The 16255-nt window shown below is 46.9% G+C and overlaps 1 protein-coding gene across 1 annotated transcript in view; it reads left to right on the top strand.

Moving 5' to 3' along the window:
* Positions 1-16255, top strand: part of GLB1 (galactosidase beta 1) — a 622172-nt gene that overhangs the window by 297938 nt on the left and 307979 nt on the right. Inside the window, exon 8 of the mRNA XM_069613134.1 lies at positions 10790-10911. Coding sequence (XP_069469235.1) covers positions 10790-10911 — 122 coding nt within the window. The remainder of the gene's footprint in view (positions 1-10789; positions 10912-16255) is intronic.

Consider the following 16255-nt stretch of genomic DNA (forward strand, 5'->3'; position numbering starts at 1 on the left):
GTCCCTATCTCTTTCCTCTTCTCCTCTCCTGTAGACCCCCAAAGGTTAACGCTCTCACCTTAGGTAAGTGAATGCCGAGCTCTCCATCTGCCTCGGGGCAGGGTGCTGTAACCAGTTTCTTCACTGGATAGGTAGCGCAGGCCTCTTGACTTCAGAGGACTGCTGGCCGTCGTTTACTGCACGAACGGTAAGCTTCGAGTCATTCAAATGTCTTTAAAGTCTTTAGTAATGATGTCTCTTGTTTTGCAGGGTTCCGGCGATGGCGGATGACGGGCTGAAGTGAGTTGAAGATGGAGCCCGTGTGATGAATAGAAGCGCCTGGAAGCACGTAAGCGCTTGTTGCCTGCTTCACGATGCGCTCTAACTGTCTTTTTATTTTGCAGGTACGAGTTCGGAGCGGCTGCAGGGTGCCAGAATACCCACTGGGTTAGATGTGGAAAGGAGTGATGGCACGTGAGTATTAAAGTTCCCCAATGTCTTTAAACGCACCTTGTTTTGTCTTTCAGATGCGGGATGCAGCGCCGAAGGCCTCCGGAGCGCGCGAAGAGTAGGTAAGCCTTTGCCTTTCAGATGACGGAATGCTAACCTGTTCTTTCTTGTCTTTATAGGTGTTGCTGAAGACTGGATTCAGGATGGTAAGCCTTTTTCATTAGGCCCAGGACTGGATGCAGAAGACACGATGAGCGTTCTGCTGCAGAGGGTGCAGAATAACGCAAAGCAAGATTCATCCACCGGGTGTGGTTTAAATAGCCTCCTGTAGTGCTTAGGTGTCTCCTTCCACAGCCACGCCTAGGTAAGAAAAGAGTTCCTGGTAAGAAAAGAGTTCCTGCTTTCCAGAAGAGTTCCAGTGTTCTGAATCTAGGGAGTGGCTCCAGCCCCACCCAACCGGAAAAGTAGTTCCAAACAGAAGGGGATCAGAGGCTCAACTGGCAGGCAAGTAAGCAGCATGGTCTGCTGCAGGTAAGTCCACCCAAGCATTATGAGCCCGGCGCTTCCAGCGCTGGGACTGGGCATATTTATGAGCCTGGTGCCACTGGCGCCAGGACTGGGTCCAAAAGGTCCCAATTGGGACTGGTTGGATCTCGGAACCTGGGTTATGGATCTGCTTCCAAGGGAGTTGGGAAAACCCTGACCTTTTGGAAGCAGAGATCATGACAGTACCCCCCCTCAAGGCCCCTCCCAAACCGGGCTTCTCCGGGGGTTTTGGCTTGTCAGGAAATGTTCGGTGAAATCTTTTGATTAGGCGAGGAGCGTGAACATATTCAGCAGGTTCCCAGGATCTCTCTTGGGGGCCGTAGCCTTTCCAGTCAATTAGGTAGAATAGTTTAGATCTGGAGATCTTGGAGTCCAGAATGCTTTTGACTTCAAACTCGAGTTCTCCATCAACTAGGATAGGTTTTGGAGATTTGGTTAGTCAGGTTTGAGGTTGCACGGGTTTTAATAGAGAGACGTGGAAGACCGGATGTATCTTCATGTGCGGGGGCAAGTCCAACTTGACCGCTACTGGGTTTACTATGGTAGTGATGGAATAGGGACCAAGGTATCTTGGGTTGAATGTGTGTGGCCCTTTTAGAGATAGATATTTGGTGGATAACCAGACTTGATCCCCTACTTGATAGTGAGGGGCTTCCTTCCGATGTTGATCTGCTCCTTTCTTGTATTGTTCTTTAGCCCTTTGAAGGTGAGAAACAGCTTCCTTAAAGGCTTGGGTGATTGTAGAATGCAGGTAGTCTACTGCTGGTGTTTCAAGATCTTGGAGGGGATCCAACTCCGAGGTTCGAGGGTGACTGCCGTACAAAAGAAAAAACGGGGTTTTCCCAGTTCCCGAATGGACAGAGTTATTGTAGGCATATTCGGCTATCCAAAGGATATCTTTCCAAGTTTTTTCAGTTTGTTGCAGCATGCAGCGTAAATACTGTTCCAGAGTTTGATTGGTCCTCTCGGTTTGTCCGTCGGTCTGAGGGTGGTGACTGGTCGATAGTCTCACATCAATTTGAGCCGACCGACAGCAACTTCGCCAAAAATGAGAAATAAATTGACTACCTCGATCCGAAATTAGAACCGAAGGAAAACCGTGCAGTCGGACGATGTTTTCGAGAAATTCTCGGGCCAGAGTTGCTGCTGTTGGCAAGCCTTTGAGCGGAATGAAATGCGCCATCTTGGAGAATAAGTCCACAATTACTAGAATCGTATTGTATCCGGAGCATGGAGGTAGATCGGTGATGAAGTCCATAGAAAGCGTATGCCAAGGGCGAGGTGGGATGTCAATAGGGCGTAAGAGGCCTGCTGGTCTTTCCTTTTGACTCTTGTTTTGGGCGCATACTCCACAGGACATTATAAAGTCTCTGATATCTTTTTTCCAAGACGGCCACCAGAAGTAGCGCTTGATCTTTTCTGAGGTCTTGGCCATACCGGGATGACCTTCCATTAAAGAGTCGTGATAACAAGAGATTACTTTTTTCTGTAAATCTGTGCTGGGTAGGTATAATCGTTCTTGGAAATACAATAAGTTGTCCTTTACTGCAAAGTCCTTTCCCTGCAGATGCCAATTCTGTATGTCTGCTGGAGTTACAAGTTGCCTGGCTTTATCCTTAACTTCCTCTATGGATTCTGTGGCGATTACACCCAGAATTCTTTGTTCGGGAATGATTGGTACAGGTTTAGGGTTGATCAAGTGTTCTTCCACTCCCATCCGAGAAAGGGCATCAGCTTTACCGTTCTTTGTACCAGGTCGATAGGTAATTATGAAGTCAAACTCGGCAAAGAATAATGCCCAACGGAGTTGTCTAGAGGATTGGGCTTTTGCGGTTTTCAAATATTGCAGGTTTCGGTGATCCGTAATCACAGTAACGGTGTGTCGGGCCCCCAGCAGATAATGCCGCCAAGCCTTAAAGGCAGACTTGATAGCCAGAAGTTCCTTGTCAGTAATCGTGTAATTGATTTCAGGAGGCGAGAATTTGCGGGACCAAAATGCCACGGGATGCAACTGATTGGTTACCGGGTCCTTTTGTGATAGAACTGCCCCCATGGCAAGGCTAGAAGCATCAGTTTCCACGATGTAGGGGAGTTCGGGGCAAGGGTGTTTTAAGATTGGTGCAGAGATAAATTTAGACTTCAAATCCTGGAAAGCTTGTTCCGCCTCGGTAGACCATTCAAAACGTTTGTTTTTCTTTAACAAGGCAGTGATGGGCTGTACTATTCGAGAGAATTCGGGGATAAACCTGCGGTAAAAGTTAGCGAAGCCTAACATGCTTTGCACACCTTTTACGGAGGATGGTGATGGCCATTTGAGAACTGCATCGACCTTCTTTGAATCCATACGCACTCCGCCAGGTGATAATATGAATCCCAAGAATTCAACTTCAGTCACGTTGAAAACACATTTTTCCAACTTAGCGAAAAGTTTGTGTTGACGCAATCTTTCGAGGACCATAGGTATCACGAAATGCGAGGTCACGGAACTGGTTTTCACGCTCGGCAAGAGGACCTCTATTCTTGTCGGGCGAGGTCGTTTCCCTGCTCAGAGTTTGTAACTTTGGTAACTGCAGCTCCTACTGCCTTCTTGGCAGGTTTCACCGGACAGTCTCGAAGAAAGTGCCCTGAGTTTCCGCAATATAAGCATAATTGCAACTGTTTTCTCCTTTCCCGCTCCCTTTGTGTTAGAGGACCTTTCAGACCCCCTATTTGCATGGGTTCCCCGGAGTCTACTCCTTTGGAAGGAGTTGGCGGTTTGGAAAATACTCGAGAATCAAACTTGGAACGATCGGCCTTCCTGTTCTGCAGTCTGTGATCTATTTGAACGACCAAGTCTATATAATCCGAACAGTCTTGTGGGGGATTCACTACTTGGGCTAAAACGTCTTTGAGCTCTCCACGTAGACCTCAATAAAACAGCGTAATCCTTTTGTCCTCAGGCCATTGAGTTTCCACTACTAGTCTATTGAAAGATGCAATATAAGCCAAAAGGTCTTGATTACCCTGTCGCAACGAAAGAAGCTCATTGTCCAAGGCCTGCCCCTGTGAATGTCTTGCGAACAGTTTTTCCATACTAAGCTGAAAGGCTTGAAAATCATGGAGAACCGGATCATCTTGATTAACTAGAGGGATCGACCAGTCTGCCGCATTGCCACTAAGGTACGAAAGTACAAAAGCTACTTTAGCTTGATCAGTTGGAAAGGCTGCTGGCCGGCATAAGAAGTGCAACCGGCACTGATTGATAAATACTGCAAACCTCTTTGGGTCACCAGAAAATCGTTCGGGCGGAGCCAGAGGTACATTCCCAGGTAGGTTGATCTGCACTGGATTCATAGAGGATGTTGAAGGAAGATTTGCCCCTGATGCGGGTAACGGGGTCTGTCCGGCTTGTGACTGTAGCAATTGTCTAGCAAGATCATCTGTTCTCTCCTTGGAAATAATTAGTTCCCTTCTTAGAGCATTTGTTTCCTGACGAGCTGCATGCACTTCTGCCCTTAGTTCCCCAAGTGACCGGGCTAGGTGGTCAGTATCCGAGGTTTCCATAGCGCCTGGGCGAGAGTTTTGCGGTAGGCTTTGCGTTCTGTAACGCTCACCTGATTCTCGCAGAGGCGCCGGTCTTGACTGGGCGACTACCGTATCTTCAAAGGTGATGTGTAGCACCCGGTTGGCTCTTTGGGCTGGACCTCTGTGCACTGTATGCCTGACGTGTAGAGTAAGATGTCTGCAGATAGAAAATATGGGGTTAATGAACTGGGGTTATTGGGGTGTCCCTATCTCTTTCCTCTTCTCCTCTCCTGTAGACCCCCAAAGGTTAACGCTCTCACCTTAGGTAAGTGAATGCCGAGCTCTCCATCTGCCTCGGGGCAGGGTGCTGTAACCGGTTTCTTCACTGGATAGGTAGCGCAGGCCTCTTGACTTCAGAGGACTGCTGGCCGTCGTTTACTGCACGAACGGTAAGTTTCGAGTCATTCAAATGTCTTTAAAGTCTTTAGTAATGATGTCTCTTGTTTTGCAGGGTTCCGGCGATGGCGGATGACGGGCTGAAGTGAGTTGAAGATGGAGCCCGTGTGATGAATAGAAGCGCCTGGAAGCACGTAAGTAAGCGCTTGTTGCCTGCTTCACGATGCGCTCTAACTGTCTTTTTATTTTGCAGGTACGAGTTCGGAGCGGCTGCAGGGTGCCGGAATACCCACTGGGTTAGATGTGGAAAGGAGTGATGGCACGTGAGTATTAAAGTTCCCCAATGTCTTTAAACGCACCTTGTTTTGTCTTTCAGATGCGGGATGCAGCGCCGAAGGCCTCCGGAGCGTGCGAAGAGTTGGTAAGCTTTTGTCTTTCAGATGCCGGAATGCAGTGTGAAGACCTCCGGAGCGCACGAAGAGTAGGTAAGCCTTTGCCTTTCAGATGCCGGAATGCTAACCTGTTCTTTCTTGTCTTTATAGGTGTTGCTGAAGACTGGATTCACGATGGTAAGCCTTTTTCATTAGGCCCAGGACTGGATGCAGAAGACACGATGAGCGTTCTGCTGCAGAGGGTGCAGAATAACGCAAAGCAAGATTCATCCACCGGGTGTGGTTTAAATAGCCTCCTGTAGTGCTTAGGTGTCTCCTTCCACAGCCACGCCTAGGTAAGAAAAGAGTTCCTGCTTTCCAGAAGAGTTCCAGTGTTCTGAATCTAGGGAGTGGCTCCAGCCCCACCCAACCGGAAAAGTAGTTCCAAACAGAAGGGGATCAGAGGCTCAACTGGCAGGCAAGTAAGCAGCATGGTCTGCTGCAGGTAAGTCCACCCAAGCATTATGAGACCTGCGCTTCCAGCGCTGGGACTGGGCATATTTATGAGCCTGGTGCCACTGGCGCCAGGACTGGGTCCAAAAGGTCCCAATTGGGACTGGTTGGCTCTCGGAACCTGGGTTATGGATCTGCTTCCAAGGGAGTTGGGAAAACCCTGACCTTTTGGAAGCAGAGATCATGACAGCATGGGAGGGTATCATCTCAGACAGATGGGTGCTGTCCATGGAAGCAGGGGGCCACTGTATAGAATTACTTCAACGTCCTCACGACCACCCCCCACGACAGAAAATACACTCAGAAGAGCATCAGCGGATCCTTCTAGAAGAGATAACTACACTTCTATTAAAGGACGCCATAGAAGTGGTCCCAGCCAACCAGGTAAACGGGGGTATTTATTCAACTTACTTTCTCGTGCCAAAGAAAGATCTAACAATGCGCCCTGTATTAGATATATGCCCTGCAAACAAGAATGTCAAGTCACAAAAGTTCTGCATGACTACGTTACAAGAGGTAATCCCGCTACTCAAAAAGGGGGATTACATGGCAACACTGGATATGAAAGATGTCTATTTTCATATTTCAATGTTCCCAGCGCACAGAAGATTCTTGCATTTCAAGATAGCGAACAAGCACTACCAATTCAAAGTGCTGCCCTTTGGAATAGCCTCGGCTCCAAGGGTATTCACAAAGGTACTGGCGGCAGTGGCAGCGCACCTGCACAGGGGAGCAATCCCAGTGTACCCTTACCTGGATGACTGGCACATAACGGGTGAATCACCTCCGATTTGCAGACAAAACATCCAAACAACAATCAACCTCCTCTTTCAATTGGGCTTCTCCATCAACATTAAAAAATCAAGCCTAGTGCCAAGCACTTCAAAACAGTTCCTAGGAGCTGTCTTAAACACAGAGGAAGGATTGGTCTTTCCTTCAGAGGAAAGAGTAAAAAATGTGTTGCTGCAAATACCACATTATCAGGCCGGCCGCCAGATAAGGGTGCGTAAAGCAATGTGTTTAATAGGCATGATGGCATCTTGCATTTACGTGGTCCCTCACGCGCGCCTGTGCATGCGTCCCATACAGGAGTGGTTGGCAAAACAGTGGTATCAGGCAAGCGGTCCGTGGGACGATCTAGTGGTTGTTTCGCCAACACTTGTACAAAATATTTGCTGGTGGACGAGAGAAAACAACAAGAGGGAAACCTTTCTACAACCCAGAAATACAGGCAGTGGTGTCACAAGGGACGCCTCACTGGCAGGGGGGGGGGGGGGCTCACTACCTTCACCACACATCTAAGGGCCTGTGGTATCACACTGCAGCTCAGAACCACATCAATGTGCTGGAGCTTCTGGTAGTATTCAAAGCCCTTCAGGCATTCGAACTCCATTTAACAAACCTGTCGGTGCAGATCCTAATGGACAGCACTACAGCGATGTTTTATATCAACAAACAGGGGGAGTACACGTTCTCCTAATCTATCCAAACTTGCAAAAAAAATCTGGAAATGGGCACTCAAACGGAAGATGTTCCTCATCACAACATGTTCCAGGGGAACTCAACGCTCTAGCAGATTCATTGAGCAGAGATTCCCCTACCAGAAGAACACGAGTGGTGTCTACACAGAGAAGTGGTAGAACACCTCTTCTCTCAATGGGGTTTCCCAACTATAGACTTGTTCGCCACAATCCAAAATAGTCAATGCCCAGACTTCGCGTCCAGGTTCCCCCAGCCAGGCTCAAAGGGAAACAGCCTATGGATAAGCTGGTCAGGGAAATTTGCTCACGCTTTTCCCCCAACTCCTCTCATGAGGAAGGTGGTGAACAAGTTATACAAGGAACTGATGACGCTTATCCTAGTTGATTCCATGTGGACAAGACAACCATGGTATCCACATCTGCGCAGACTGGCGATGTGCGATCCCATCAAGCTCCTGTGCCAGTACAACCTACTCACCCAGCACGAGGGACTAACAGTGCACCCACAACCACACTCAATGAACTTTGCAGCATGGCTCCTGAAGTCCTAGAGTTCGGGCATCGCAATCTTCCGCAAAGATGCATGGATATCTTCAAAGAATCAAGAAAACCAAACACTAGGCACTGTTATTTTGACAAATGGACAAGATTCGTAATTTGCCAGACTAAGCAGATCAACCCCATAGATTGTACTCCATCTAACATTATAACCTATAGGCTCCACTTGCTAGATGCAGGGTTAGTGTTCAACTCCCTAAAAGTCCACCTGGCGGCCTTGTCAGCCTACACCACTTCCCATAATAAGGTCTCATGGTGGAAGGTACCAGTTACCAAAGCATTTATGGAAGGAGTAAAGATACTCCACCCTCCAATTTCTAACCCACCGCCAGGTTGGGGCCTCAATGTGGTACTCGCTAAGCTCATTGGACCCCCATTCGAGCCTATGCACAAGTCTAGTCTCAAACACCTCACTTATAAAGCTGCCTTTTTTAGTATCTATCACTTCCATAAGAAGGGTTAGTGAAATCCAAGCATTGTCAGTGCAGGATCCTTTCTTTACTATACATAAGGATAAGCTGGTTTTACGTACTCACCCTAGCTTCTCACCTAAATTAATCTCCAAATTTCATGTAAACCAGTCTATTGAGCTACCGGCTTTCTTCCAGGAGCCAAAAAGCTCTGCTGAGGTAAAACTCCACACACTAGATGTGAGGAGAGCGGTCCTCTACTACGTAGACATGACCAGACCGCTAAGAAAAACAGATCAACGGTTTATCTCCATAGCGCCAGGCAGAGAAGGTGACCGCATCTCTAAGAATGCCATCTCTAGGTGGATAGTCAGATGTATCCAACTGTGCTATTCCCCATCAGATAAAACACTGCCTTTTACGCCAAGGGCCCACTCCACAAGAGGTACTGGAGCCACTCTGGCTTTCATTGCAAATGTCCCCTTAGAAAGTGTTTGCAAATCAGCTACATGTAGCTGAATACATACTTTCACTCAGCACTACTGCATTGATACTCATTCCAAGACAGATACACAAGTGGGACAAGCGGTTCTAAGACATTTATTCACTCATGAACCTTCTCACATCCCACCTCCTTCTTCATCCACTGCTCGCTCATCTATACACAGCATGTGATCTAAGCAGATTCCACAAGCCTCAGAAGGGATACATTACTCACCGTAATCGTATTTCTGATGCTTGTATCTGCTTAGTTTCACATGCGACCCACCCTTACTCCCCTTGGAGAGAAGGCGCATGGATGCTTATGAGCTTGTCTAATAAGTATCTGCTTGGATACAACTGTACTCATGCTACACCTCATAATACCTCATGTCATAAAAATAATCTGAGGGACCTCGACGCGTGAGGGATCATGGATACAGTGGACGTCACACTAGGGATAGTATTACCTGCACGCCCTGTCGACGTCCCTTTTCGAGCTTCGAAAACAACTGTAATACTCTGCAGCTTCCGCTAGATGTCGGCCTATGCACAGCATTTGAATCTAAGCAGACACAAGCATCAGAAATACGATTACGGTGAGTAATGTATCCCATATACTGTCGCCGCCCTATAGTTAAGGTTCTGTTCAAGGACATTTTCAACCACTGTGTCTTTCTTAGATACAACAAACATTTTTTTCACCACAGTTGACTGATAATTCCAAACAAGTCAGTGTCTTCCACAATATCGCTCTTGAAAGGATGATACATTTTCTCCTCAAAATCAAATGCAATTGTTCTGTTATCATGTAATGCTTTCTTCAAAGTAATTACTACTTGTCAATATAACACTTCAATCTTTCTCAACACTTCTTCTTGAAAGAACCACTTTTGTCAGGATTGCAAAAAGCAACTTAATGCTGCAACTTGCTTTCAAACAAATGATACAGTACATGAATTCTCTTAATTCCACAAAAGTTATTTACATATATCTATCTGCCACAAAGATATCAAACTACCATCTTCTTTCCTTGTCCACTCGCCTGCCAGGACTAACCACTATAAGCCCTTTCCTGGTATACTCGCCTGCCAGGAAGAAAACTACAACTAACTTCAAACTTGTTGGCAATATTGATTCCAAGATTCTGCACACCACACTCTCTTGGAAGGAGGTTTGACCGATAACTGCCTCTTCTTATAGTCTCTTGACACCTTGTTCTCAAGTTCTCTCTAAACCTAGAACGAAATGTACAAGAATTATTCACAAAGGGTCTCTCCTTGATCTCTAGGCAGCCTTTTCACTCATAGCAGTTTGGGTTACAAGTTTCCTCCAGTTGGCATCCTAAAAAAGAAAGTTGTCTTGGTATGGTTTTACAGTCACTTGGCTCTTGGTACTGTGAGATACAAGCTTTCCCAAAAGTATATCTCTGTAAAGGGGATTTATTATTTGGTTGCCAATCTTGGTTATGAGCTTTTTCCAGTGGTTGTCTTAATATGTTATGCTAATAGCCGCTTGGCTGTGGGTAGCATTGGTTAGAGGTTATCCCCTGTAAGGCAACAATTGCCCGAATCTGGCAAAAATCACTAGGTGGACGTGCCTGGATGTTCCACCTGTATTTCTCCATAGCCCTCTTCTTTGTGTCAGTACGAGAGTGGTGTTTGGGAATGTTTGATTTAATACAAGAAGTATGTATAACTGTTTTGTCTCTCATATGTGCTTGTATCAATCCAATGAGGATGTGTCTTCCTAGTTGGTCTCTTCCTCATCCCAGTATTGAAGTGGTTTTTCTGGGGGACAGTTTGGAGGGAAGAAAAGGGGAAAGACTGACAATAGCCTACAAAGGCTTAACGGATGGAGGGTTCATTGGGAAAAGGGGGATACCATGTCTCACCTAAGGACATCCGCTCCCCGCCCCTCAAGTTCCCTCCGCCCCAGGTGATCCACCTTTGCATATCAACCCCCAGGGTGATGTTCCAAAAGTGATGCCCTCTCCCTAGCCACCTGAGAGGACGATCCAATGTGAAGAAGTGGGTATAAGTGAAATTGAGTTTACTGTGTCATTTTTGTGTTTGATATTTCTTTCACATTTCTTTCCCAGGTCAACTCAGAGTTTTACACTGGGTGGTTGGATCACTGGGGCGAACATCATTCTGTGGTATCCACACAAGCAATTGTTCAGTCTCTCAATGAAATCCTTGCACACGGAGCTAGTGTTAACATGTGAGTATCTGTGCATTGGTAGATTCAGCCTGCGATCCGAGCAACCTGATTGGTTGCTCCCCCGTTCCAGGGTGCTAAACATTATGTACAAAGCGTATTTGTGTTGATGTTTTATTTCTCTTAAAGCAGAGAGTAAATCTAAAAAATAAGGGCAATATTGCCTTCATTCACTTTTGCACTATGCTTTGAGAGTGTTGAAGATTGCATGCAGTGGATCTGCAACATGCAAGTGTAAGCATTGGTGGTCCCATACATACAATTGCCTTTTTTTATCCTTGCACAATTACCCCCTCTCTGTTTTGTAAAACTTGCAAATTCCCCTTTCAAATATTACTTTGCAGATGGCATTTGCAATGGACTCCTTTGGAATCTGCCTGCTTTTATTTGCTGTAAAAGTAAGGCATAAATGGCTAACCCCTTGCTTTTACACCTTCATTTTGCCCTCTGGGGCTTGGAAAATTAGCCCCTTTGTGTGTTTTTTGTTTTATATTTGAAAGCCTACACCAATCTGGTTTCGACCCAGGTCACAGAAAGGAATCGGCTCTCCTGGACTTAATAATCCAAGTGGATGAGCTCAAAGACAAAGGCAAGCTCGCCATCCTCCTCTAGTTTGACCTCTGTGCGGCCTTTGACTTGGTGGACCATAACATCCTTTGCCAAAACCTATCCTCGGCTGCCTAATTTTCCAAAAAAAGAGCCTGGATTGAGTCCTTCGTATCCAACCAAACAATGGGGGTTTTCTCGACCTCTGCCCCACCAACCCCAGTCACATGCAGGGTTCCCCAAGGCTCCTGTGTCTCCCTGACACTTTATAACATTTTTACTAAACCTCTATTCGACCTCCTGGACAATCTGGGTGTATCCTATACCAACTATATGGATAACACCCAGATCCTCCTGCCCATTTCAGGCAATTGCAACACTGACTCCACTGCCCTTAACAAAATCTATGAAACCATCCAGGCATTGATGGCCCAACGTGCGCGCTGCTTAAATGATGAGAAAACAGAGATGCTCCTGATTGGATCACAAACTTGTCTAAACAAACTTAACAATGACTTCAAATCCTTCCCCATTGATGGTAACATTATTCCGGTCTCAAGAGGTAAAAAACACTGGGAGTTTACCTGCAATCCTCTCTTTCCCCAATGAGACACGTGAACGCCATTGCCTCTGCGCCAGCATATACACTGCAAAACTCATCAACACCTGCAGACCTTTCCTGACCCCCGAAAGTTGCATCACGATTCCCAGAGCTCTCATTCTCTCCAGGATGGACTACTGCAATGCCCTCTTTGCAGGCTCTACAAATACATAGCATACTGAATAACGCATTAAGAGCAGCCCTAAACATTGCAAAGAAAGAGCAAATATCTCCTGCAGGGCAGAAGGCCCACTGGCTACTGGGTCAGCGAACACATCTTGTTCAAAACACTTTCTCTAACGCCCAAATGCGTGTCAAACATGGCCTCTAGATACTTAGCTGAAAATTCTCCAAATCACAATCCAGCAGGCCCACCCGGGCCGCCCACTCGCACCTCATATCCATCCATAGATTTAAGTTTCAAAAAGCAGGGGGCAGCACCTTTCCAGTCATGGCTGCAAAATACTAGAATGCTTTTCCGCTCTCACTAAGGTCCGAGTCTTCCTTCTGGCCCTTCCGTAAAGGCCTCAAAACATGGCTCTTCATGCTAGAGCCCTATCCTTTGGGAAGCTAACTCGTTCCAACAAGACTGTATTACTCTCATGTGTTATATATTATCAAGCATTATTATTCCTGTCTGCATCTTGCTTTTACTGTTTCAGCGCCCAGTTGCCCTAGGATGCGGTGTAATCTAAAAATGTATAAATAAATAAATAAACCTTTTTTGCTTTGCAACAGAAATGTTTTATTTCTAGTTTTTTGGAAGTTTGTCAGTTTTACTTGTTCCTCTCCCATCCCCCTCCCTACTATCCCCTACTTAGCAAAAAGGAAGGAAATTGAAGCTTGGTCTAAGTAAAGGAAGGAAATGTCTTGGTTTTTACAATTTACTTCGCATGTAGGTTTTTCTATTTGCAAATATGTCTCTGTGACTGTATTTCATGCTTTTCATTTAAGTTTAGCTTCTATATTTTAGCTTTTTTTAGCTCCATAATTTGTACTTGATTCTCTTAAATCGAAAATTCTTATCCATGTTTTTACACAGAATCAATTAATCTTCGAGGTGAATTCCCATCCGTGAATGCCCACTCTGGTCCCTGAGCAGTTAGTTCACTACCCCATGTGTTCGTGATTCAAGCGAAGCACATAGGACTGACTAGTTAGGCACACTACCACCAGAGTGGAGATGAATAATGATAACCATGAATAATGATGGTGTTGATACATTTATGTACCTTCCATGAACCACACGCCAGGAAAAGGTCCCCCCAACTTGGATTGCGACCCTTGGAGGTCTATCCTTTCTTGGAAATCTCATTTGTGCCAGGGCTGTGCATTTAGGGCATGTACCTTTAAGCTCCTCTACCACGGATTGTTCGCCCATAGGTTTAAAGTCCGTGGTGATGCAGCAACTCATATTCCATCTATCTATATATTTATAAAAGTGAAAATGTGTGGGTTTGTGGCGCAGCCTTGTTCCTTATACAATTCCAAACCATTTCACCAATCTGCAACAGATCTTGCATGGGCACCTGTTAGGACCTTCTGGACATTAGTGGCTACATGACATGCGGACACCTTTACTCTGATTTCAACACAAGCCAAAATGTATTTGTGGGTTTGTGGATTGGCGAAGCGTTGTTCCTTCTACAATTCCACACCGTTCCACCAATCTGCACAAAATGGTCCGCAGTTACCCATTATGACCCCCCGGACATTACTGGCTACATGGCATTTGCACAGCCCACCCCTTTCTCTGGATGTCAGCACCTCACACATGAGACAGTGGACGGAAATCAGCAATACATCAATATGTTCGTAGAACAACCAGTGCTGACACAAGGAACACAACTGAAGGCCCTAGGATTCACGGTTTCGAAGATATTTGCACAGCAATGCACCACAACGGACTGCACCATGCCAGGGTGAGGCGACAGGTGGGGAGAGAGCACAGACGGTCCCGGTATGCAGCAGCACACCAACTCTCGCCTCCCCTCCACTTCTGCTCAGGGGCATGTCAGCCAGCCACACACACCCATTCTCTGTGCAGTTTACTTCAGGGTGCAAAGCACATCAAGCGATGAGTGAATCGGAACAGCGACCTACAGGATCATTGATTTTCACCAATTGATGCGTGTTGTCATGTCTGTCTATTCGGAGAATGGGTACTCGGAGGCCTAGTTATTTATAAACCACATTGTTTTCCTTTTCTCTACCTCTGCTCAGTTGGCATGGAACAATTCGGTGGAGTAGGTAGGTAGTGGTGGGATTTCTGATGGCTGCACTGTATTCTGAGACGTAATGTCATGTAATCCCTAATGTCATGTAATCCCCCTGCTATGCCTGTCCCATACATCCGGGTGTTTGCTGGGGGTTGGGTGACCTTAGAACTTCAGCATGTTGTATGATATGATATTAGTCATTTATAAAGTGCCTGTACACAACTGTTTCTAGGCGCAACAAGACAAGGGAGGCAAGACAGAGGGGAGGACAAGACAAACGATCTTACTAGGCCTTGTGTCAGATCATGCAAGAACGAGAAGTGCAAGGGAAAAGGGAGAAGGGGAAGTGCAAGGGAAAACAGGGCGCAATGCTATCTGAGTAAGTGCAAACAGGGCAGCGCAGCTCTGGGTTGTGCAAGGATAATCAGGGACTGTTGTGTTAGTTACAGCTCCTATGTGCGTGGTGGTAGGCCCGGAGGCAGTGCAAGGGTGACTGATCAAGAAAGAGCCTGGTACCCATGAGACTCTGAGGGTAGCCAAGCCGCAACCAGTCAGTACAGCAGACAGGTAGGTCAGGTAGGTCAGCAGGGGAGGGAGAGGGAGAGAACGAAGAAGAGACCAGGAAAGTTTTGAGCTGCTTTCAGAATTTCAGGTGGTCCGGCTCAAGATTGAGAGGGACAGGGAGGCCATTCCAGAGGGAGGCACCTGCAGAGGAGAGAGATCTACCCCCCACTCTCTGCCTGGAGAAGCGTCTAACCCATAGAGAGTTGGAGGTATCTGAGTGAAGGGCTCAAGAAGGGAAGGTATTTTGGAAGAGCGTTGGATGTAGTGCGGGCCCCGGCCCCAGAAGGCCTTGTGTATAATGCAGAGGGTCTTGAACCTGATCCTTGCAGCCACCGGGAGCCAGTAGAAAGATTTCAGGGCTGGAGAGATGCAGTCCCTGGGCTTGAGGCCAAGGATAAGTCTTGCAGACCTGTTCTAGATTAGTTGCATAGAGTGGAGAGTAGAGGAGGCATATTGAGTAAGAGGCTATTGCAGTAGTCCGACTCTGGAGACAGTAAGCTTCTGAAGGGGAATTGATAAAGGGAAGAGTCCCTTTGAGGAGGTGCTGGTGGTGGTGGGACTTCTTGGCGACATCCTAGATGGTAGGAGAGAGTGGAGTCGAAGATGACACCAAGGTTTTTTGCCTCGCAGGAAGGCAAAGGAAGAAGGCCCAAGGCAGGAGGGGGGAGAGAGGGAAGAAAAAAAAGCAGGGGTCCCAATGAGAAGGATCGCCATCTTACTGGCATTAATGCAGGGATCGTTGGAGGTGCAACAATCCTGAATCACGGATATACAGTCATGAATGAGCGCGCGAGGAGGCTGAGGGGAGCCTGAAGGAAAGCTGAGTGTCATCCGCATAACACTGAAAGTTAGAGGAGAAGGTAGAGATCAGGTGAGCCAAAGGGCCCAAGTAGAGGTTGAAAATTCAGGGTGAGAGGATCGAGCCATGGGGAACTCCACAGGTAGAGAGCAAGGTTGCGGAAGAAAGGGACCAAGTTGGACTTGGGAGGGGCGGTCCAAGAGGAAGGAGTCAGCCACTCCAAGGCCTGATCCATGATGCCCAGGTTCTCACGGAGTCGATTGATCAGGAAGGCGTGGTTGACTGTGTCGAAAGCAGAGGAAAGATCAATGAGGATAAGGACAGAATGAATGCTGGAATCAAGGTTAGAGAGCAGATCAACATGGGTGTTGAGGAGAGCAGTTTCCATGTATCTGGCTGCTCTAAATCCAGGCTGATTATCATAGAGACAACCAACAGATTCAGTGTGGAGGGTAAGCTGGGAGACGGCCCACTTTTCCAAGAGTTTTCCCAGGAAAGGGGTGATGGAGATGGGCAATAGTTTGCCGGGCAGGTAGGATTGGCAGACGGTCTCTTGAGGGGGGGGGGGGTGCACAAGGGAGTGCTTAAGGGGAGAGGAGAAAGTCCCAGTGGTGAAAG

This window comes from Ambystoma mexicanum, chromosome 5p, assembly GCF_040938575.1.
Source record: "Ambystoma mexicanum isolate Mex_15411 chromosome 5p, UKY_AmexF1_1, whole genome shotgun sequence".
In the NCBI taxonomy this organism is placed as follows: Eukaryota; Metazoa; Chordata; class Amphibia; order Caudata; family Ambystomatidae; genus Ambystoma; species Ambystoma mexicanum.